Here is a 22,630-nt window from a genome sequence, read left to right as displayed (position 1 = left end):
ATGCAACCCCTCTACTCTGCTCTCGAGACCCCACATGGAGTACTGTGTCCAGCTCTGGAGCCCTCACCACAGGAAAGACGTGGATATGTTGGAAAAGGTCCAGAGGAGGGCCACAAAGATGATCAGAGGGCTGGAGCACCTCTCCTATGAGGACAAGCTGAGAGAGTTGGGGTTGTTCAGCCTGGAGAAGACAAGGCTCCAGGGAGACCTTATAGCAGCCTTTCAAGTACTTAAAGTGAGCCTACAGGAAAGACAGGGAAAAGCTTTTTAGCAGGGCCTGTTGCAATAGGACAAGGGGTAATGGTTTTAAGCTAAAAAGAGCATAGACTTAGACTAAATATAAGGAAGAAATTGTTTATGGTGAGGGTGGTGAAACACCAGAACAGGCTGCCCAGAGAGGTGGTGGATGACCCATCCCTGGAAACAGTCACAGTCAGGTTGGATGGGGCTCTGAGCAAACTGCTCCAATTGAAGATGCTCCCACTTTAGGGGGACTAGAAGTCCTTTAAAGGTCCCTTCCAACACAAAGTACTGTATTTGTTTAAACAAAAAACCTCTTGCACTTGCGGTTCGGTTTCCATTACTGTGAGTTTGGGACGGCTGCTATGCAGAAGTCACAGAGATAATTTCTTAGTTTTAACAGTATTCTTCAGACAGTTGTAAGCTTCTAAACCCACACTGATTGAGAAAATATTGCAGACCAAGTGTACGCTGCACAGCCCTGTCAAAATTGCCATGCCAAGCAGAAGAGAGTGATGAGGCATCATATGGCTCACTGACCGGGCTCAACAGAAATCCCAATACAGGTGCAATTTTACTTAGTAGACTGTTTATTAGTATATCGTATGATATTTGAAGCAAGATCAGCAAGTTGTCAACTGTCCAAAGGAGCTCTTCGCTTCTACAATTGCATGGTCTACTTAACACTACAGCAAAGCTTTCCTACGTGAGCATGGCCATTTTCAAGGAAAACCAGCATGGGCATAGTTCCATCTGCACCACTACAAAGGTTATAGGAATGCGTAGGCCCACACGTTATAACGTCTTTTAAAAGCCCAGGAAGCTTAGATCACACCACCAAAGTTCAAGCTGCATATTTGTTTTGGGTGAGTTGAGGTCATATCTTGCGAAATGCATGCTTGGATTTACACCCTTCCTTAAACTTAAGTCATTAGGAGAAAAAGAGGAAATAGATGTGTAATACACAGTATTTGTTATTTCACACCTTACCAGTGTCTAAAGGCTTAGACTGTCAGTAATTCCAAATGCTAAAGGGACAAGACCAACAAAATAGCATTTGCAAAGACAAAAAACGATGTTGAAATTATTACAGTGCCAGTGCATTTTTCATTGTCAATAAATACAGCATAAAGCAAATAAAGGGATCTCTCCCAAGTTAAGATGACCTTCAAAAGTGATCGTTTATAAAAAGTAACTTTGCAATGCAAAGAAATATAATCGGCGCACTGCAGGTTAGCACATAAGAGCAAAGCTGACTTAACAACATTGTCAAAGAGATGCTGGCAGCTAAGATTTCTACCTCAGCCTCAGCAAGATAAGGTAGGTCTTCTAACTTGGTGTCCTTTGATGAACCTCAGATCCCCTTTTCTCCACAAACATTATACAACCATTGCCTGCTTCAAAAAGCAAGAGCAAACATGCCCATGTCCAGCAAGACCTGCTCAAAGAACATCTATGAATCACTATTTCTAAGTGAAACTCTGGATTTTACATGTGTTTCCAGTTTATGTGTGTACAATTCTTACACTAGTATCATCTGAGATACCATGGAATAGGAAAAAGGCTAGGCAGGGGGAGCTTTTTGCCGGTATTAGGTTTGAAAACATTTTCAAGTATCTTAGCTCCCCTTGCAGTCTTTCTTCTCCTTTATGAGTTTACAAGTGCAATCAGAGCCTAACCAAATCATATACAAAGAAAAAAAACGAATTTTTGCTGTGATTTTTTGTACAGTTCCTTGTTTAGAACCAAATTAAAAAGAAGAATCAAGATTTTCCTGAAAACGGAATCAAATATCTGCAGTTTTGGGGAGTAGCTTCTGGTGTCAAAGGGAATGGAAAAATGAGCATCTTTATGCAAAAGATGTAACATTCTTTCCATAACCCCTCTATCCTAGAGATTTGGCTTCTCCAATCATCCTTTTTCATTGCCTCATCCAAGATACCTGCATCACCTACAACAAAAACACTATCTAGAGCTTGATAAACCAATCTGCAAGAACTTAATGAGCTAGGCATAGTTTATTTACTTAAGAACATCTGTAAGGAGAACAAGAAGTTGTATTTTCATTTTAAAAATTTGAGGGTTTAAACAGAATTTTTATTCTCCTTCACAAATGCAGTTGCACCCTTTCATGTGAATTTCCTGCAAATTCAATAGCTTCAGTTTACAAAATAAGATTCCATACACTATGAAGGTTCCAAACGAAATGAATTTTAATGTAAAGAACTTCCCAATGGTCTTGATGTACAACCTCGGTTTTTACATTGTTAAAAAGTCTGATTCAGAGTTTATTGCCATACTCTGAGTTACATCTCTGAACACACTGATTATCTTGTGGTACTCATGTTTGGCTGTACAAACCACCTGCCTTTTTTTTTTTTCAGAGAAGGTGGGTTTAGACTACACTGTAAACAGTAATCCCACAGTAACTATGTCCTCACCATGTGCAGGTACCTGCTCCAGCAGTGTTTGTATTTGCCCTACAACATTCCACCCCAATGAGCTCCCCTCTCCTGAAGTGACCTGCGCAAGAGGGTGCTACTCCACCTGACAAGTTGAACATGCTGTCCCAAACAAAAACCCCTAAAGATCAAAACAAGCCTTTCTGCTGACATGCCAAAAGTTTAGGCTAAACAGGAAAACATACTTGAAGCTCTTTTTCCATTACCTAGCATTATTAAACCATGTAGGCAAGAGATAAACATAAAAGGAATTTCTTTAATTAGATAAATTCACTCCTCAGCATCTGTTGTTTAATAGAGCAAAGCACATCAGCAGGTTAGTATCAGATAATATTGGAGTCTCCCACGAATTCACAGTTGAAGCTTCTTTTTCATGCTAGCATTTGGGTGCCATTGGTTTTACTCACTGTAATACAACACTTCCAGTTAAATGCTTGCTGTGAAATGTAATGCCAGGTATGCACTGGGCCACAACAAGTGAAATTCCTTAAAATGATTATGCAGCATCTTGCAAGTTAGAACAACGCAGAACAGATGCACAGAGTGATCTTGCACAACTTACTTCCCTGAAGTTCTATACCACACATTCATTTTTAATAAACTTCAAATCAATTAAAGATTGTGCTTCCCGTAACTAAAATCTAAAAAAATTCCCTAACATAAGCAATATCCATTACATTTTGCATTTCAATAATATTTCTTAATTGACTCTCTAAATTAAGATAATCTCTCAAAGGGTCAAAAGCCTCTGCCAAAAAAATAAGTTAATGCTAATATATTTTTAACCTCTATCCACAACAGACTCAATCCCATTGAGTGACTTAACATCTTACAGCCTAAAAGCAAATACTATAAGATAGTAACTTTCAATTATGTTTGATTTTGCAGTCAGATGATAGAATTTTTATTACAGTTGTGAAAAAAAATAAGGATAAGCCAGGAAGATGTTACCATCTACTTTGCTATTAAAAAAGAAACCTAATCCGAATCTAATTTTTTTTTTTAAATCAAATTTACACATATGCTGGCAAAGCAAAGGACCCTTCTAAGTGGCATTGTGCAAGCCAGTACAAGCAAAAACAGTGCAGACCAGCTAAACAACACTGCCAAATTATTTCCTATCTGATCTGCTTGCACTGCTACATGTCTGTCTTGTGCAGAGATTGCCAATTAAGTGTGCAATGAACCATGAGTTTAAAGCAACTAGGCAGTTTTGGACTAGTCTGCACACTTGTACTCTGAAATATATCTAGGCTTTTCAGGAATCCAGCACTAAGCCAACTGCACCATGAAGCACTTATCACAACGCTTACTCAGGACAGAATGTTAAAAGCAGCAGCAAAGTAAAATGACACTCCTGAGACTGACAACTTTCTTCATTTGTCAAGCCACCTGCCAGGTACTAATGAACAGTTAACACAGCGCTGTGGAAGTACAAATCCTCTTCAGTTCAGGTATGCTGTGATGAGAAATAAAACTCACATCATACAAAAGACATACAAGAATTTGCTTCAGTGAATTCAAATGCAATTATAAAAAAAACGTTTTCATTTAGTTTCAATTTATTACAAAAAGATTCTTTAAACAAGCAATATCTAGTTAGTTACTATCTTTACAGTAATTGTACATTCTCTGTTACTGATAGGATTTAACAGCAGAGAGAAAAAAACCTATTTTTAAAACCCAAAACTGCATAGTAACTCAGAGTAGTTTAAAGTACTTGAAACTAACTTTTTAGACTGACTAAATTTAAAGTCATTTGTATACCCTATGAAAAGCACCACATTTAATAAGCTTAGCTCTTGTTTGTATCAAAAGCATGGGCTGTTTATTGGCAAACGCTTAAAATAAATATCACAGACATCTCTTCAGGAATAACACAGTTCCTAATGCTTTGGTGGTTTTACTGAGCAGATCCACCTCATTTTAACACAGACTACTCTAACCTGCCCCCACCAAATGCACACACACAAAAGCAAATCTAACAAAATGTAGAAGAAAGCAAGCTAAATAAGCTGCACATTTCATGTGCCACAATCCTCTGCTCTTTTTGAGACAAAAGACTTGGTCATTATTTTTCCTTCTAGTGACGGGGTACATGAAATAAAGGCTTCCGTTTTCACGCAGTTTTAATGATGAAGATTCAAAAGAGGATGCAGGCTCTTTCTTACCCATTCAGCGTATACGAACCATTCCTCTTGAGTCTCATACTTGCAGATAAGAATCTTAGGAAAAAAATCCAGAATGAGGTGGTTTGTCCTCTGCTAGCCCAGAACACAGGCACCTGTTTGGTGGTTGTGCTTTTTGTTCACCAGGGGATCTCTTTCCTGTTTCTCTGAGTCATCAGTGAGGAACAATGCGAAACCGCCACCAGAGCCACCGAGCAGGAAGCCCAGAGGAAACTGCCTGCAGCCAAACAGGAGTCTGGAGGTGTAAAATCTCTGCAACACACCTCTGACAATATCTTGGAACCCACCGAGGAAAAGTAGCAAAAATTCACAGAGATGGGGTTTTTATAAAATACTTTAACTTCTCCCTGCACGTGAAAGGATAAATCATGCAGAAAACTGTATTTTACCGGTGAGCTGGTCTTCTTCCAATTAGTCTGAAAGCAGCTTCAGATCTATTCCCTCCTCACAAGCCCTGCTGTGACTATCACTCAAGTATTCAGCACTACCCCCAGAGCACAAAGCAACTGAACAAGCAGCACTAAATAACAAATACTGAGACCTTTTCATGTTTTTTCTCTCCCTAATATCAAGTTGGAACCTACACGTGTGGAAAGGGACACACAAGTAGTGGTTAGAAGGTTAACTTTCTGCAAGGAAAATAAAAAACAGGCAGAACTAAAGTCACACTCGAATGCTACAGAGCAAAATATCCTCTAGCAGTTCAGTCCTGGGCAGGCTGCCCTGCATAAATCACACCACCGCACTGTCTCTGATGAGGCTGTTTCCCTTCCCTTTCTGTTCACCCTACCGTTCCCTAATAGCTGTGAACTAAACAGCTGGACTAGAGGGGTGAATCTATCACACAAAGCAAAAATTACTGCAGATAATTGTTGATCCCTTACTGTCTGTGAGCAAATTGACACTGACTCAAGGAATAAATCACATGGAAAACATTTTTAACTATGAATGTTGAAATGACTGTCACTTGTGGCCTAGGTGAAACTACTCTAGGATAACTGGGAAAACTGCACACTAGCCAAATATAAGGATTAAATATTCAGTATCTAAACAGAGGGAAGCAATGGGTAAGGTCCTGCAGAACTCTGGCCTAGTATATTATTCTGTATTTTAATGGCCCATGTCTAAAGACAATATGGTTGTCAAGCTGAATTTTCATCTTGATCCTATCTTAGCATTGTTCTTTCAGATTTGTCATCTGAAAATTTAACAGTTATAGAAAGACAGCCAAAAAATAGGAGAATTGTTTAATTTCCTTCTAGGTGCCTGAGTTTATACAGTTAGGTGTAATCAAGTATACCTGTGTAGGGACTGATTAGATCACAAATGTAGACAGAAAAAAGAGTTATAATGAATTACAGGCTGAAATCAACAGTGTCGTACTGTTGATAAAAGGCAATAAGATTGAGCTGTACAAATGTGCTGCATCTGCAAGACAAAGTAATTCTCAGCATCTGTAAGGCCTCATGTGCCCAATCCTTGGCACCCTAGTAGAAGACAGATGTAGCCCAGGGAGCACCAAGAAGAATATTATCTCTGTCACAGATGAGAAAACTGAGGGAGGAAAACAATGTAACTTCCAAGAATGTATAATGCTACTGTAAAGAGAAAGGAAACAAAATGGTCTTCCTGCTCTAGCTATCACAAAGGGGCTTGAACTAAGCAGGAAATAAACTAGGTTAGTATTAGATTTTTTTGAAGTTTTTTTTGTTTGTTTGGCTGTTTGTTTGTTTTATAAATACAGGAACAAATTACAGAATCCATGATTGCCCTTTAAGATGATCTTGCTCCAGAGCTGGAGAGTGACTAGGTGACCTTTGTAAGTCTCTCTCATCCCTAGCTTTCTATGATTTGCTTCCATTACCAGCTGGAAAAAAGAACGAAAATTTTACTGTGTAACCACATGTGGCAAACTAGCTCAAGTCAAACTAGATTACAGCTTGCTTTAGATTTTTTTTTTTCCTTAAAGTAAGTTATAATTGTGAGGACTGCAATCAGGTCCAATACATTACCATCATATCAGTAGCACTCTGCTTTTATCGTGTACATCACTGGAAAGCGTCACACTTTGTGTTCTTCTCAACCACCAACTTTGCAAAGATCCTACCTATGTGCTGGTTGGTAGCAGGGATTCATTCTTCCAGTTGCTATGGTCAGGCCCCATTGTCCTTCAAGAGTGAGCAAAAATTCACTATGGCCACAGAAGAGCTAGAAGTTAGGCCCCTGCAGGCAGCTACCTACCAGCACTGGATAAAGGAGACACACGTTCTTGGAAGCTTACCAAAGAAAACTAGGATGATTAATTTGACTAATACTTCAGAGAAGAAAAAAATAGTTAAAACTAGTAGGTAAAAAAATTTAAATAAAGATCATTTGCATAAACCCAGAATCAAATTAAAACTTGAAGTCAGTTTTCTTCTTCGAAGCAAATATTTCTGGGGAAAAGTTTCTGGAGAGGTAGTCTTAAGTTCGGGCTCAGAATAGATCTGTTATGTCTTCAGTTTTTAATTGAAATAAATCACGCCCCACAGAAAAGGTGCGTGTCTAACAGTATAATTAAAGCATACATGACACTGGGTTCTTGGGGGTATCGACTAATTTACATTGGAAGTGCACCAGCAATATGGAACACAGGAGCTAGCACGAGGTGGTATGTGATGACTATTATTTAATAGCAATTGAGTACTATTTTAAATTGGAGAATCACAATTTTTGTAATTTAAAAAAGCAGATCTTTCCACAGCTTTTTCTTAAAGCTCATTTCTGGATGCAAGATGTAGGTGATGCACCCACAGAATTTTCCAAGCATTTTGGTTTTATTAGCTACCTAATTTCTTAAAAATAAGTTTCAGTTTGCTGTTGCTGCAAGCAGCTGCTGTTTTTTCCAAACTCTACTTCTGCCGAAAGACTTCAATGCTTTTTTCTTTTTCACTTCCCCATGCTCTTTCAGGGATTACAGCAGCACAAGGGTATGTGTTCTTTAACATCTCCATCTGAAAGCTATTATAGGAAACCAGCAACTAAATATAAACTGTCCAATCGGAGCCAGAGCCAGCCACATTGATGCTGGGATCCCAAAATGCTATCATGGACAAAAGAACTTACCACAGAAACACAGTGAAAGCCTACTTGCCAACACAACTCCTTCAGAAACAATTAATTCCTGCTTCAGAGAGGTCTTCTGGAGAAATGTGTTTGGATAAAGATTAAAAAAAAAAAACCCTTTATTTTTCATCAACTTGAAAATAAGATTATAAACTTGGTGCAGTAGCCAACTCTATGGTGAAGCAACATGCTATACACATTATCTCCTACGGTCTTTTCAGTGAGCTGCACCTAAAGAAACCCTTTTTTCCCCTCTCTCTCCCTACATGTACACATTCCAGAGAGCACATACAAGCTGAATCATCATTACTGTGGTGAAAACACAGGGGAGGAGTGAAAACATCTTTGCGTCTCCCTAAGATACCTTCTGAGAAATAAAACATTCTTACAGCCCACTTCTCTTTTATTCCTTTCCCAAGCAGAATCCATAAACTTTAGCATGGATTATTTGTTCCCAGTCTAAACATTCATCCAATTACTGCTCTGCTCATAAGGGAAATTTCAACAGGACCATTTGGCCCAGTTATTTTGGACGTTAGCTCAAAGTACAGTTCTTTAGATAAGAGAAATTAGTATGGATGATTTACCATTTTCAACCATCTCCCAGCTACTCTGTGCTTTGAAAATAGCATTAAAAGATCTGTTTCAATTACTATTAAAACAAAAAATCTCCATTTAATAAGGAAACGTACATGTTAAGTAAAAAGCTGAGTACAGAAAAGAATAGCTAGTCCTCTACTACTTGGAAAGACTTACAGTACACTCAGAGCTTAATTATTCATCCAGAGGGAGTTTTGCATATGAATGAAACATCTTTCTACATCTAAAAAGAAACACTCACTAGCAACCTCAGTTCTTCACATCTGGTCAGGAAAAAGAGGAGACAGTGTGCCCATACGTACCCTAATTTCCAGAGTCATGGCTTCACAAGTGCTAAAGTTATTTCTATAGCATTTAGTGTTATTTTATATGTGTATCCTTGACCCATTCCCCCCAATGTTTTTGAAAAATCTATTTGAATTTGTCCCACTATTGAAGAGAGTAAGTTACTCCCTTTCTTCTGGAAAATACCCACTAACCTAATGCTTAACCTTGTTTTCTACTGTCTTGCAACATAACTCGCACTTAATGGCTGGCCAAGTTAATTCCCAAGATAATCAATGAAACACTGAATTGTTACAAGAAACAAATTTGAATCTACTTTTCTCGTCTAATTATATACTTACAGCACTTTGTATTAGTTCATATATCACACAGGGACCCAAACAGAGGGTCAGTCAGGTTCACTACACCTCTACTTAACTACTTAGTTAATTCAGGTTTAATGTAAACACTGATATTAGAGAAATAAGCTTACAGGTCAATACCAACTATTGCTGGATAGGGAATGAAAAAGTAAAAGAGGAGACAACGAACTGGAAAATTGACTCCAAGACATGTATGGAAACAAATGTTGTCCCCAAATTCTGCTAATTCATTCTGCACATGAAGATAGTGCTGCCTCAGCTTCAGAGCTGAAGGGATTTCTTTGCCAAAGCTGTAAAGAAATCCCATTTCAGTGGGGGTTTTGGCTCAGTATTGAAAAGAAAAAAAAACCCTGTGTGGGGACACCACAACAGTCAAACTACAAATGAAAGCTGTATCACATTCCATATATACAAACAGAAAGACGTAACACATGAGAAGTCTTTAATTTGCTTTTTAAGAGAAGATAATTTTAAATGAATAAAACAGCCAGTCCCGATTTAAGGCAAAGATGACAGCAGCACTGAAAGGGTTATTGAAAGCACTTCATAATAAAGCAAAACAGGACAGTGTTGGAGAAAGTTACAGAACTGAAATAACAGAAAAGCAATCCGCCTGGAAACGGAAAAGGGTGGGTGAGCAGTCTCTACCGGAGGAGGGCAAAAGCCAGGGTTTATAAATTTAGAAAAAAATACACACCCACACAAAACGTCTCAAGTAAGGGGGGGTAGGGAGCAGCACACATTTTACAAGGCCTTTATATAAATTCTGCCTAATCATTCCTAATGGACATCTGCCCATGGCTTAGTACAAGAAAGACCAAGCTTTCAACATGTGCCAGACTGTCTGAAACACAAACCTTTGGCACAACGCCTGCTTTGATCCCCCATTTTGGGCAGTTTCTTAGAGGTAGGTTTGGAGCAGATGAACATGCACAGATGACTCTTTGGAATGGCTGTCCAAGAGGGTTAATGTAATGCAAGTTAGGTATCAGACTTTGCAGTGCTTAATCACATTACTTTTATCTTAAATGATTTCTAGATTTTAAAAACAGAGGCAGCTAGGCAGAAAAATTAGTTTCAGTGTTAAAGAGAAGTCCTTACACAGGGTTAAAGTACCGTGGAAAAGAAATTTTTCAGTGAGAGGTGAAAGTTGCCCTGGTTCACACAGATAGGCATTAAGACCAGCCACGTGGACAACAGTTATTTATATAACTGTGGTAAAGGGCTGCAGAGCATGAAGACCCCCATTCAGATCAGCCCCCAAAACTTTGTCCATCTTAAAGGAAGGCTCATAAATTAACATAATAAATAGTAAGAGAAGACTGATGTTCTTGGCAAGAGCAGCAAGCAGGTAATTTAGAGCAGGCACTGCCCCTTCAGTCCAAGAACAGGAAACAACTGTACGATTTACCAAAATGCCCCACCCAAGAAGTCCCAGTCGGTATAAAAGTCTCTGCTGCAAAATTTAGCTAATGATACAATCCAGGAGAAGTCTGGAAGTACCACAGAGTGAGATCGGGAGGGAAATTTCTGAGAAAGAGGCTTTAGCTAAAATTAACTACGCACAATCAAGCATGTACAAATCCCTGAAGTCTATAAAACAAGCAAAAAGAAAATGTAGTTTTCTATTGTACAACTTGTTGCTTTCCTTTTTTTCCTTTATTTTTTAAATTTACTTAAGTGGTCTCACACTAAGGTGCTAAAAGCTATAAGTAATTTTTAGTAGTTTAAAACTAGAGTAGGTTTGTTAATAACAAAGCAGTACCCAGATTCCAATACAGAAAGCTGGTATTCTACAAGAAAACCTTTTGTTTCCTTTAACAAAGGAAGGGGAATTCTTTAACTATTAAAAAGGGATGTAATTTGGTCACATACAGAACAAATCATTAAAAACAAGAGGTATCAGGAAATACAATTGGATAATAACAGTAAAACTTTATGACTATGCCATATATAAGTGAGTACAACAGGTAGCTAAGATACACAACAACTATGTGCTTCATAATTAAAATATTTTAAATTTGAGACAAATGAAAAGTGTCAGACCCTTAATCTCTGAATCTCTTTTTAAACTTGATTATGAGCTTGCCCTTGCACATCCTCCCCAGTGTCCTCAAAGATCCACTCATGTCTTCTGTTACTATCCTTGTCACTGTATGGACTGATGGGACTCTAGAACACTCCTCTCAGACTAGCGTAAAGGAAATTCCTTTAAGCACAAGTTCAGACTGCAGATGCAGATTCTTCTTTCCAAATAATATAAATTTAAGAAAGTTATTTGCTTAAGCAGTTTAACATTTACACCCGCAGAAGACGACAGATCTGCTAGCCACTAAGGTGTTGTTTTGCAGTTCCTAATTCAGATCAGTCTGAAAGATCTGGGCAAAAATGGTTACTTGGGAAGGGAAATACTGAACAACCCTCTGCAATTCAGTATCCACTACAAATTTAAACAAGTAAGCACTTCTGCACCCGTGGAATATAGTTGGCTTTGACCTAAAGGATTATGTATGGGAAATAGGGCTTGTGAGTAGTGGGTGTTGGGAGGTGGGACCCTAAAGATGAGCAAAAAAATCCCTGTAAAGCCAAACACATATTACAGGAAGACAACTATAATCAGAAGTTGCAACTGTTTAACCAGTTTCATAATCAGTTTCTAACTGGTATGAAAAGAGGAGAAAAGCGTAAAACTGAACATTTCAGAATAAATTCTGATCATAAAAATCATCATCTTGCATTTGTAGAGTCAGACATACTTTATATGAGATATCTGCAGAGAGAAGACAATTAATTTACTATCTCAAAACAAATAAATACAATATATTTTTTGGAGATAGTTCTGTATTTCTAAATTAATGCATATAATGAAACCATTTCTGTGAAATGAAGCATAGAGTGAAAAATACCACGCAAAGGCAGCAACAGAAATCATCTGAACACCAGCTTTTTAGGTGATCCTAATGAAAGCCTTGCCAAATCGGACTTCAGTTGGTGCTGTTCAGGTTTTTGCAAGACCCTAAATGTTCAACAACAAAAAAAAAAAAGGACTTGCAGACTAATCCCAGGTATAACCCTTGTCCTCTAGCATTCAAAAAAAGGCAAGGATACTTCACCCCAGTCAGAGTCTAGACCTCATATTTGAGGACATCAGAACAGTAACTAATGTTTATTTAGCACTTCTGGAAATTCTTGTAGTGCTTTGGAAAAAAGCTTTCAATCCCTGCAACCTGTGTCATCTCAGTGAGTGTTACAGTCATTAGATTGGAAAAACCCAGGAGGAAATGGCTATAAAGTGGGCCAGATAAAAGGAAATGCAGTTTGGAAAGAGAATCAAAATCTCACTGCTGTTTCTGTCTTTCTCCACTACTAAGGATACACAGGGCACCATCTGTAATGTGTATTTTCATTGCATTAGCTAAGGCACAGCAATGAATGTGAAGCAAAACTCTACTAAGGCCAGAATACCAGACTTTAAATATCAGATGGCTGGTAGCTATAAATGCTAGACTCCTCAACACTTAAATGGTTTAAGGCTAGGAATGAAGAATCTGCTACATCTACCAGTTAGCTCATGCCTTCAGTTCAGCATCTCTTTTCCCAAAAGTGTAAAATGGCAATAGTGACAATTCAGGAACCACTTGGACAGTCAGAAACTGAGAAGATACAAAGTCTAGGGTTTTATGAGTTGAAGTGACTCATGTAAAGCCCAGCACTGAATGAAAAAGTAACATAATTCAGAAGTCCTCAGCTCTCAATTCAAAGCTCACTGCTTACGCCTCATGCCTTGCAAAATACCTCTTAAATGAGAGAAGCTGCATTTCAGTTCTGAATAACTGCCCTTCATTCTCTTATCTGTGCACATCATACAAAAGATTTTTGTTGAACAGGGAGCTCTACCCTCAAGACAAAATTGTAGGCAAAGCCTAGTTACTAGATTCTAACTTTATACGCTATTGTTCTCAAGCCAGAAGATAAAATTAAAAAAAGTTGTACACCCACCACTAAATTTCATCCAAACTTTTTACAACTGCTGCTTGGCCACATTTCTGATTTATTCAGAAGCAGTACATCTAACCTATGCAACAGGAAAATCTACAAACCAGGGCAATCCTTAACTCCTCACTTAAATAATTTATCCCATCCCTATACGTAGTCTTAGGTCCTAAAAGTGTTCAGCCTAGAAAGCCGATACACTTCAGCAGCCAACAGGTGATCTGGGAGAACAAAGTAAAATAATCCTACTTTGGGAATCAAACATTTTCTTTGTGGCAAAAGATGGAGTAACTCAATGTTAAAACCAGAATTTTTATCCTTTTACCTAGGAGGACAACTCAGGGGAAATGACTTATCTTGCTGCAAAGACCCAGGTTAGCTGAGAGAATCAGTTATGAGCTGAAAACTAAATAACCAAGAAGCAATTCAGTTTAGATTTGAAAACCTGACTGTCAAATTAATGAAATCAAAAAACTTCATCAGAGATTGCTGAAAACCATCATGTTTTTCAGGTGGTATCACCTTTCTGTTTCAAAGGCTCTTGAGTATTCCCGGAAGATTTTAACCATCATCAGCTCAGCCCCACGTACACCCTCATGTGCACCTATGATGGTCAAATGCTTGAAGGAAAAATAAAAAGTATGTCAAAGGGTACACATCTCAAATAGCCCACTCATTCCCCACAAAAAGTCTATTCTACCAAATTTTACTTAAAATTGCACTTGTGTTATGCTTCCCTTTATGGATTCCGTCTTTACTTCTTCTAGTATTTAAAAGGAATACTAAGACTACAGTTGTATGTTTTAACCTGTCCAGTTGTATTTACCCATATACTTCCATTAGAGCATAGCTTCATTAACTGCTGTGGGTGAAACACAGGCCTGACGATCACAGAGGCTGGGAACTTACTGGGTACCTGTTTGAGCTGTTCCTTCTTTACACATACCCTTTTATAGAATTTCAACTTACACACTAGGGATTTAACCTAAACCCTGGATGTATAAAGCAGGCTGTTTAGGGTTACAATCACAAAGTTCTTAGTTTACATTCATGATTCAGAAGAATTAATTCAAAACCCAATCATTAAACCCATTCTAAACATATTTTTAGTTTCCCACCAGATAGGCGAAGAAAAGCCCGCACCACAGATTGAGAAGGGGGATTCTCCTTACATGCTGTTCTGGAATATCTACTATTTAACTAATGCTTTGCTATTGTTATTATTATTTACTTATTTATTTTGCTTGAATTTTTCTTCCAAGTTAATTTTGCTCTAAGTTACTGAAATACAGTAATAAAAGCAGTCTTGCCTACAGTGCTGTGAACAGGACACAAGCAAAAACTATACTAATTAGCATACAATTTTCAAAGGTCAATTATCCCATCATTAGCCAAGCCATTTACATCTCTGCAACGTGGAGTACTCTCCAATTTTAGACATTGAAATGGGACAAAAATGGATTAAATTTCTTAGGGTCAAATAGTACAGTGTGTTGCTGAGTAAGAGTTTAAACTCTCTGGCAGTTTAAGTAGCTCATAATGGGCCATTTTCACACTATGCCCTTGTCCAGCTGACACCATCTTCTGTCAGATGTTTAAAGAGATAGAGCAAGCTCATCTAACAAAAAATGTTAACATTCTCATATACTGTGAGTAAATCTCATTTCTTTAGCTTAAAAAAAAAGGGACCAATTAGCAAAAAGTGTCTGGCTGTGTCTTTGCAGTCACATAATTTAAAGGTGAGTAAAAGTATAAAGAATAATCAGCAGCTATACTTGTCACATCTAGAAACAAAACCAACAAATACTAAGACACAGTACTGGTTGTCCTAAAACTGCTTCTAGTTCAATAACCAAAACTTTTAAAAGTATATAGTCAGAGCAACTTTTAAGGGATATCACCAGTGTAATAAATGAGGGGTTTCCCTTCTCCCCCACCCTCCGCCCTGAATTTCAGCTGCATGATACAGAGCCAAAAAGATATATGTGAAAGCGATTTTGGGCATGCAGTGGTCAAGCAACTCAAATTTCAAAATACAAAAGCTAAAGACTGCAGGCCTTAAAGTAGCTTTGTTGCGCATATGGATTGTAAACCATTTTTGAAAACTAATTTCTGTATTTTAAAGCTCTATCACCTTCAAAACCTGGAAGTGGATAGACATATGCAATTCTGGATCCATGGCAGACCTCTGCCACCTGAGCAGGCTCTGCTTCCACTCTGTTTCGGTACTGAAATACACAAGCATCTTTAGGATGGCATTTGCTCCGCCAGCCTAGACACGCAAACTGGGCAGGGGACTGCTAGGTTCAGCTCCAAGTGATGAAAGAAGGAAACCTCTAATAACTGGAAACCTTTCTGCCTCCAGCAGAGCTGGCATTTCTCCTCTACCTATCCAGCTTTCTCCTTATCTGTAGTTTGCAGGCATACTCCCTCTATGATTGTATTTAACCTTTATACTCTACTCTCCTTCACATCTACACTTCAAGCTCCTGCGTCAGCACAGGATTCTTCAGTTTTTCAGGTGTCCATCTGCCAACTGATAGGGCCTATGAAGACACAGTACAAAGCAAACTTAACTGTGCATGGCTTCATCTTTGACCTGCCTTTCATTCCAAACTGCAAGCCTCATTTCTTTTTTCCAGCTACTCCAAATTTCTTAAGAAAAATATTTTAAAAGGTTAGCAGAGCTCTCCATTTCCAATTAAATTCAGACTCAAGGAGTCACCACAACAGATACTGAACTGATTGCTGCTTTCCTAGAACAGCTGTTTGCAGTCGAGAGCATCAAATTGAGCATTGTGCTTTAACCCTGCACACTATTTACAAATCAACTTGCACAGCAGTTGAAGCCCCATTTCTTATTTTAAGAGTTGAGCTAGATCATCATTCAGAAAATAATTCTTGTTCTGTTTCTTCCTTCTGGCAATTAATTCAATGAAAAATTTTACTCTGATAATATATACCACCAGCTTCTCCACGTCCGAGTACAATAGTAGATTATCTGCTTGTTCTAGAAACAAAAAAACCCTCACTACATTGCCATAAAGTAAGATAAAGCTTAGCTGAGAGCAGTGAAAGCCAGAAAGGGATATTATAGTACTTTCGCTGTGAACTTTTAAGAACATACCCATTTCAAGCTTAAGTGATGAAAAGCTTTATTCTTCATAAATGGTGAAAAAAAGAGGCTGTTCAGTTTCCTATGAAGGTTTATCAGGACATGAAACAGTTCTGGTCCTATACCTGACATCACAATTACAAAGCTTTGTTGCAGGTTGTCAGTATTTGTTTGTTTGTCTCAACACTCTACAACATTTCACTTTCCTTATACACTGCACATCATTAACAACATATACAGAGGAATTTGGATAATCTGAGATGTGATGATTAGTGAGATGATAGGATGAGAAGTAAGAGGCCTTATCTCTACACCCGAAGTGCAAGTGCCAAATAAATGATTATGCAAGCACCTACCAAACACTCTAAACCCAGGGCCAGAGTCCTTGCCTCACCTCTTTTCCCCCCCCATCTCCTAAAGAGTGATTGATATTTTATACTCATGACCAGATTTAGGGAACGTCACTGCAACACTTGGACATTTGTTTATACAGGTCACCATTTTTTATTATATTATTGACCAAGGTACTTTCAAGTCCATATACTACAAAGCTTTCCACACACACATTAGAATCAAGGTTATTTTCAAGGCCATTTTTTCCTTCTCTTCCACTCCCAGTGCATGTATTTTTGCACAATCACATAAAACAATTGCTTCCCTTATGGCTATCACTGAACAGCAACCCTGCTACTGCAAAGAATCCACAACAACAAAGAGATAGCTCATCCTATGGCTCAGACACAAAGCAATAATGTGCTATAAAGAAAAGCATAAGCATGTGTTTTTACATTAATCCTTTTACACAAAATTCCACCTTTCACCTCCAGGTATTATAACAAAATCCCATCATTTTGCTCCTCAAAACCTCTATGACAAATCTCACAAACTTCACAAAAGCACAACAGCAAGTCCTCCAAGAGGAAAAGTGCATAGTAAGTTTTGATTAAGCATAGTAGAAACACTCAAGTGTCATAATCAAGCTATGTTTTGTCCTTCTCTATAGACAATGCAAGAAGATTCCATTTAAAAGTTCTTTTCCATATATTTTTTCATCACAGAAAGGTGAAAAACACCGCCATGAACTCCAACAAACTTCTTGAGAAGACAGGATTTTTTTTCAAGTTTGGCTCAAAATTATACTTAATCAATTATGTGCTCTTTCTTCATATCTAAACAAAGATTTGCCCTCTTCTTGTTGTCATACTGCACTGTGCTCCAATTACTTACACTGCAAGCCAAGAAAGGTTACAAAACTTCTGAAGTTACTGCTGCAGAAGCAACAGCAACCTAAAATCCTGGCATTTACAACAATAATGAAAGATATGCACAATAGGCAAAACCATGACTTACTTTCAGTGAAGAATCAGTGATGACTCATTTAAACACTGACAAACTACTGAAATTCCTTTTCTGGCAAGTTACTGCTCTACAGAAGGACTACAAAATTTGGGGGAAAGCTTGCAAAAGAGAAGAACATGTCACGCTCCTCAAACTTGTCAAAGAATCCAGCTTAACACTATTCGATCCTAAAATATTTAAGGAGTGTTGTTTTGTTTTTTACCCACTATTTATTTCTACCTCAAAAGCAAGATGCATTTAAACCTGTAAATGGGTATTTCACTTTGTGACACTATGCAGCTATACTCTGTGCTATGGAGTTTGAAATACAACCTGCAGCTGGAAAGCAATTTAACTTGAGCACAGATAACCTGCACTTCCCCTAATTACAAATTCAAATAGTAGCTGTGTGCAAAGCCTCTGAAATAATTACAGTCCTTACTAATACAGTGTAAGTGACAATATACCGAGTCATTCGGAAGAGGAAAAAGACAGGAAGACAAACCTTCCAGCAGTGCAGCTGTTGCTGTGGAAGGATCCACTTTTTTCATTGCAAGCATTTTATAATATTCATATGGTTTTCAAATTCAGAGTTATTAATCAACATGTAAATTAGAATTTCTAGACTAAGATTTCTGTCTGTTAGATATGTGGTCTTTCAGCTGCATAATCCTACCAGGGAATTGTATTAAAACATTAGGCTAACAGGCTAATTTACAAAAAAAGTACAGTGAGGAACCTGAAAATTACTCTAACTTTGACATGATCCTCATTCCAAACCTACGCCTTCTACTCCTAGGTATCATGCCCTCATTACCTCATTAAGTCTTAATCAAACCATAAACTATCTGCGGTGATCACACCAAGAAGGCTGCCAGTGCATGTACCTGATAAAACAATTGCTATGGAAAAATCTATTACCCAGAAAAGACCTTGGGTTCTTTCTAGCAGGCCAGTGAGTGCTGCCCCTTAATGCACACTCCACTTCCAAGGTCAGCAATAAGAAACGTACCACCACTTTCACATGGGATATACACTAAACATTTGAGGATACTCTAATTTTTTATTTTCATTATTCAGAAGCATTTAGTGGAGGAAAATAGCTCAGCTCTGCATAGAATGTAACTTTCTCTAGAATCAATGTCTTGGTCCTCTAAGAGCATTCTTTAGATGATAATGGCCCTGAAATCTTGTGAAGAGTCATTTATTGTGTGCATTTAAAAGCTCACTAATAGGAAGGAGCTGCTTCATGACCACGTTCTTTGAAGGATCTTGAAAAATGAAAACTTAACTCGTTTCAGCTTAATACTTACAGGACAGCACACAAAGCAAAAACATTCACCATTTTCTGGCTGGTTATCCCTAAAAACACAACACAGGTGATGCAAAGAATTTCCACTGTAAGGTCCCTCTGGAGGTAAAAGAGACTCTTACAGGAAGAAAAGATGGGTGGTATGATTAGCTGACATTTCCGTTCTGAGAAGAATACAAAGACCATGCCACCATCATAACCCATAAAGGAAAAATATTGTTCTCCAGTATTATGACACTCACTAAAGCATTCTAAGGAATAAAACAGCCTAGTTCTTTGGCTTCACTACATGAGAAAAATCATTGAGGGCAGCATAATCCGCTCATAACTTCATCTGACTGCAACAGCCCCCACCAAACACCATGCTGAAGTAATACAAGTTTGAATTTGACAACTCAAACATGGCAGCATCAAGATAAATTTTAAGACCAGGTGATACCATTCTACCTTTCTGTAAACCTTTATCTATTTCAAAATTCCAACTATGCCAAGAGCTACAAATTTATGCACCGCTTCCTACAAGGGGCAAAAAGATCCCAATCGCTCAGATGAACACCTTAACAAAGAACTACAATGCCCTCACACACATAAAGCAGTAAATGGAGGGGAGTTTAGGCCTTGGAGGAAAGGCTGTGCACCTCCGAGTGCAGCACAGAGGCTCTCCTTATCTGCCTCTCATCCTTAGCAGTACTGTGACCTCCAGAGCAGTGATGGTAAGCAGCTCCCCTCCTCCAGCACTCCTAAGTCTCAGACACTTCCTGTCTCCACTGGCATTTATTTTCAGCCCTCAAGATTCCTTTCTATATGTTCCAGGAACCCTCTAGCCATCCTCTGTCCAGATGGCAGACTTCAGATGAAGGGAACAGGGTCTTGGAGAGCCTTTTCTTGGCCTGCTTCTCAGCAGCCTGCTGGAACTTAGAGGCAGGCTGAGTCTTGCACAGACAAGGCTCTGTTGCACTGCAAAAGCCCTTCAATCCCTCTCCACAGTTTTCCTCAATGCCCTCTTTGTATTCAAACAAATTTGTCTTAAACCTTTTAACAGCCTCTGCTTTCCAGGGGCATGCTTTATACAATCTACTCCCTACAAAGCTGCAGAAAGCCAATAAAAAGGCAATGGAAAAGGGTCTTAAGCAACGCTATAATGGACAGCCAGAGCCTCAGTTTTTACCACGTCCAAAGCAGATGCTATTTTGACAAGCAGATGCAGAAGGAAAAGGTAGGCAATAGGTTTCAGTCCTGTTGATCCCTACCATCTACACAAGATTTCTGAAATGTGACAGAAACACAGTAGTTGATATACTCAAATTCAGTTAGGATCACCAGCCTACAATGAAGTATTTTCAAACTATGACTCTCCCGGATAACCAGTCCTTCTTAAAGACCAACACAGTATTATCACCAACACTATCCATTCACATACAAGCTTCAGAGAATGACTTCTACGTCTCTTGTTTAAGAAAGTCAAAGTTTTGCCAAAATAAGTAGAAAAATGCAAAAAAAAAAAGTTTCCAACTGAAGCTTCACTGAACAACGGTTTCTTAAGTTTTAGTAAGATTTATTCAGTATTCCCATAACTCTATTCATATCAAAGCCTATGGCATTACTTGATTTATTATAGCTATATAAATGAAAGAATACTTCCAAGACCCAAGAGGGCTTAAATCTAAAATAGAGCTGGATGCTTCAGAGCAGAATATATTTAGGAATAACTATTCTGAAATCAAATGCAGTAAGCAAGGCCAGTTCCCCATTTAAAGACTGGAGCTATCAGAAGACGCTAATGTAGCTTTTGACTAGAAAGATTAATTTAGGAAATGATCTGCAAGATAAAGAACAAATTGAAGAACTTCAGTAAAACCCCATTAGGGCAGGAAAGGAGAAGGTACAAAGAAGTTGCAGCAGCACAGAAAAACTTCCCAATTTCAGGTAGAACTTTAACAATCCAGCATCTCAAAGGAAATGATCAGAACAGTGAAGTGATGGGAAAATTAAGCAAAACATGGTCTTGTCCTTTGAAGCCTAATGGGAAAAAAAAAAATGCATCTTCCTTGGTGGGAAAAAAATATTAAGCACTGCATTACCACCATCATACTTGCAATGGTGGTTTTTTCAGTCAAATTATTGTCCTTTATGTTTGCTATTGATTTTATCATTTACATTTTCATAACACTGCCTGTGAGAGAATATCCTCAGTCTCATTTTGATCAAAAATCATACAAAAAATATCTTGAAGAAAATTCACCACTCCTTTATGGGATAGTTTGAAAACTAAGTGCTATAAATAAGCTATATTCCATACCCTGGCCAGATTCTTAGCATGTATACTATTTTTATTTTACTGAACATTTGTACTTTGTTAGAAACCAGTCTTATTCAGTGAGATGCATAAAAGATCCATAACTAATTTCAAGTAGTTGAAACCCTTTTCAGATAACTCCTTTTATTTAAGGGGTGTGATCTATTTGCTCATTAGAATAATATACTAACTGCATAATGATATCCATATAACTCCTCTCAGAAACATTTGAGACTGTCTAATTGAGTTTATCTGCTCTTAAGAAATGTCCACTGTGTGATTTACAATCCTTTACTGCGTAATAGCTATAGCTGATGAACTGGTTTTAAGTTCTGGTTTATCTCCTCCCTTCTCTAGTTTCTCAACAGATAAAAAAAGGTGTAGCTTCATCAGAAATTCAATTTACACATCCACAAACAGTGGTTTGCTACTACAAGAACATCACCTAATTCTACAGACTGAAAATCTGATCCAAAAATTACGTTATTTAAAACTGGAATCAGTTATAGACCACCTAATGAATCTTAGTTAATAAAACATAGGTGGAGTGAACCAGAAACTAAAATCATAGAAATTTAAGTCCACCAGCTATAGAGTCAATGCAACACAAGGCAACACAATAAACCACCCCATTATGATCTGAGACACCCATCCACTTACCACTGGAAAGATGGACTCTCTTCACTTAAGTCAATAGTTTCCTAGCCAGACACTTAGATGAAAGCTTGAGACTTGTGAGGGTGGTTCACAAAAAGTAGTCCAAAATCCAGCAAGCATGGTGTGAGATACTTGGCCTCTGATCTGAAGCCATGCCATCCAATAATACCCTTGGTGCTGAGCTTTCATACTGACCTTTCCCTGGTTGGCTCCCTAGCCAGCAGGTGTCTGAAAAAACTTTCTAAGATTTTGAGAGCGCAGAATAAAAAAAAAAAATTAAAAAAGAGATATATGATAATCCTTTTAAAACTCATGCAATTAGTCAGACTTTGAATAAAGTCTAGAAAAAAATATCGAATTTAATTATACAAAGAAGGCAAATGGAGCAAAGTGATTGAGGGAAAGTGGAAGGGAAAAGACAACAACTGCTGTAATACACTTAATCATCTGTCAGGATATGTTAACAGAGCAAAAGAACAAATACGAATGAACACGTATTATGATTAATGGAGATGACTACTGTGTTATCTGTTAAATTCTTTTAAAGTAGGATAGGAAGCGCACGTGCTTGGTTCAGCAGTTACATCTAAGCTGTAATAGACTTAGGGGTGACAAATATTGCACTATTTTTGACACAGTAGTGGGAAATACAAGACATTGCTGTATTGGAACTTAA

General features: G+C 38.0%; 1 protein-coding gene across 4 annotated transcripts in view; it reads right to left on the bottom strand.

Annotated features, from left to right (window-relative positions):
- MOB2 (MOB kinase activator 2) overlaps positions 1-22,630 on the bottom strand; it is a 115,979-nt gene that overhangs the window by 55,059 nt on the left and 38,290 nt on the right. The window contains exon 1 of one of the 4 annotated variants that reach the window (XM_014960070.1): positions 4,874-4,970. The exons of the other annotated variants lie outside the window; for them this stretch is intronic. Coding sequence (XP_014815556.1) covers positions 4,874-4,911 — 38 coding nt within the window. The 5' untranslated portion in view covers positions 4,912-4,970. Of the gene's footprint in view, positions 1-4,873; positions 4,971-22,630 lie in introns of those variants that run through there. 4 annotated transcript variants of the gene reach the window in all.

Source organism: Calidris pugnax, unplaced genomic scaffold, assembly GCF_001431845.1.
Source record: "Calidris pugnax isolate Ruff unplaced genomic scaffold, ASM143184v1 scaffold435, whole genome shotgun sequence".
In the NCBI taxonomy this organism is placed as follows: domain Eukaryota; kingdom Metazoa; phylum Chordata; class Aves; order Charadriiformes; family Scolopacidae; genus Calidris; species Calidris pugnax.
This window is presented reverse-complemented; position numbering and strand designations above follow the sequence as displayed.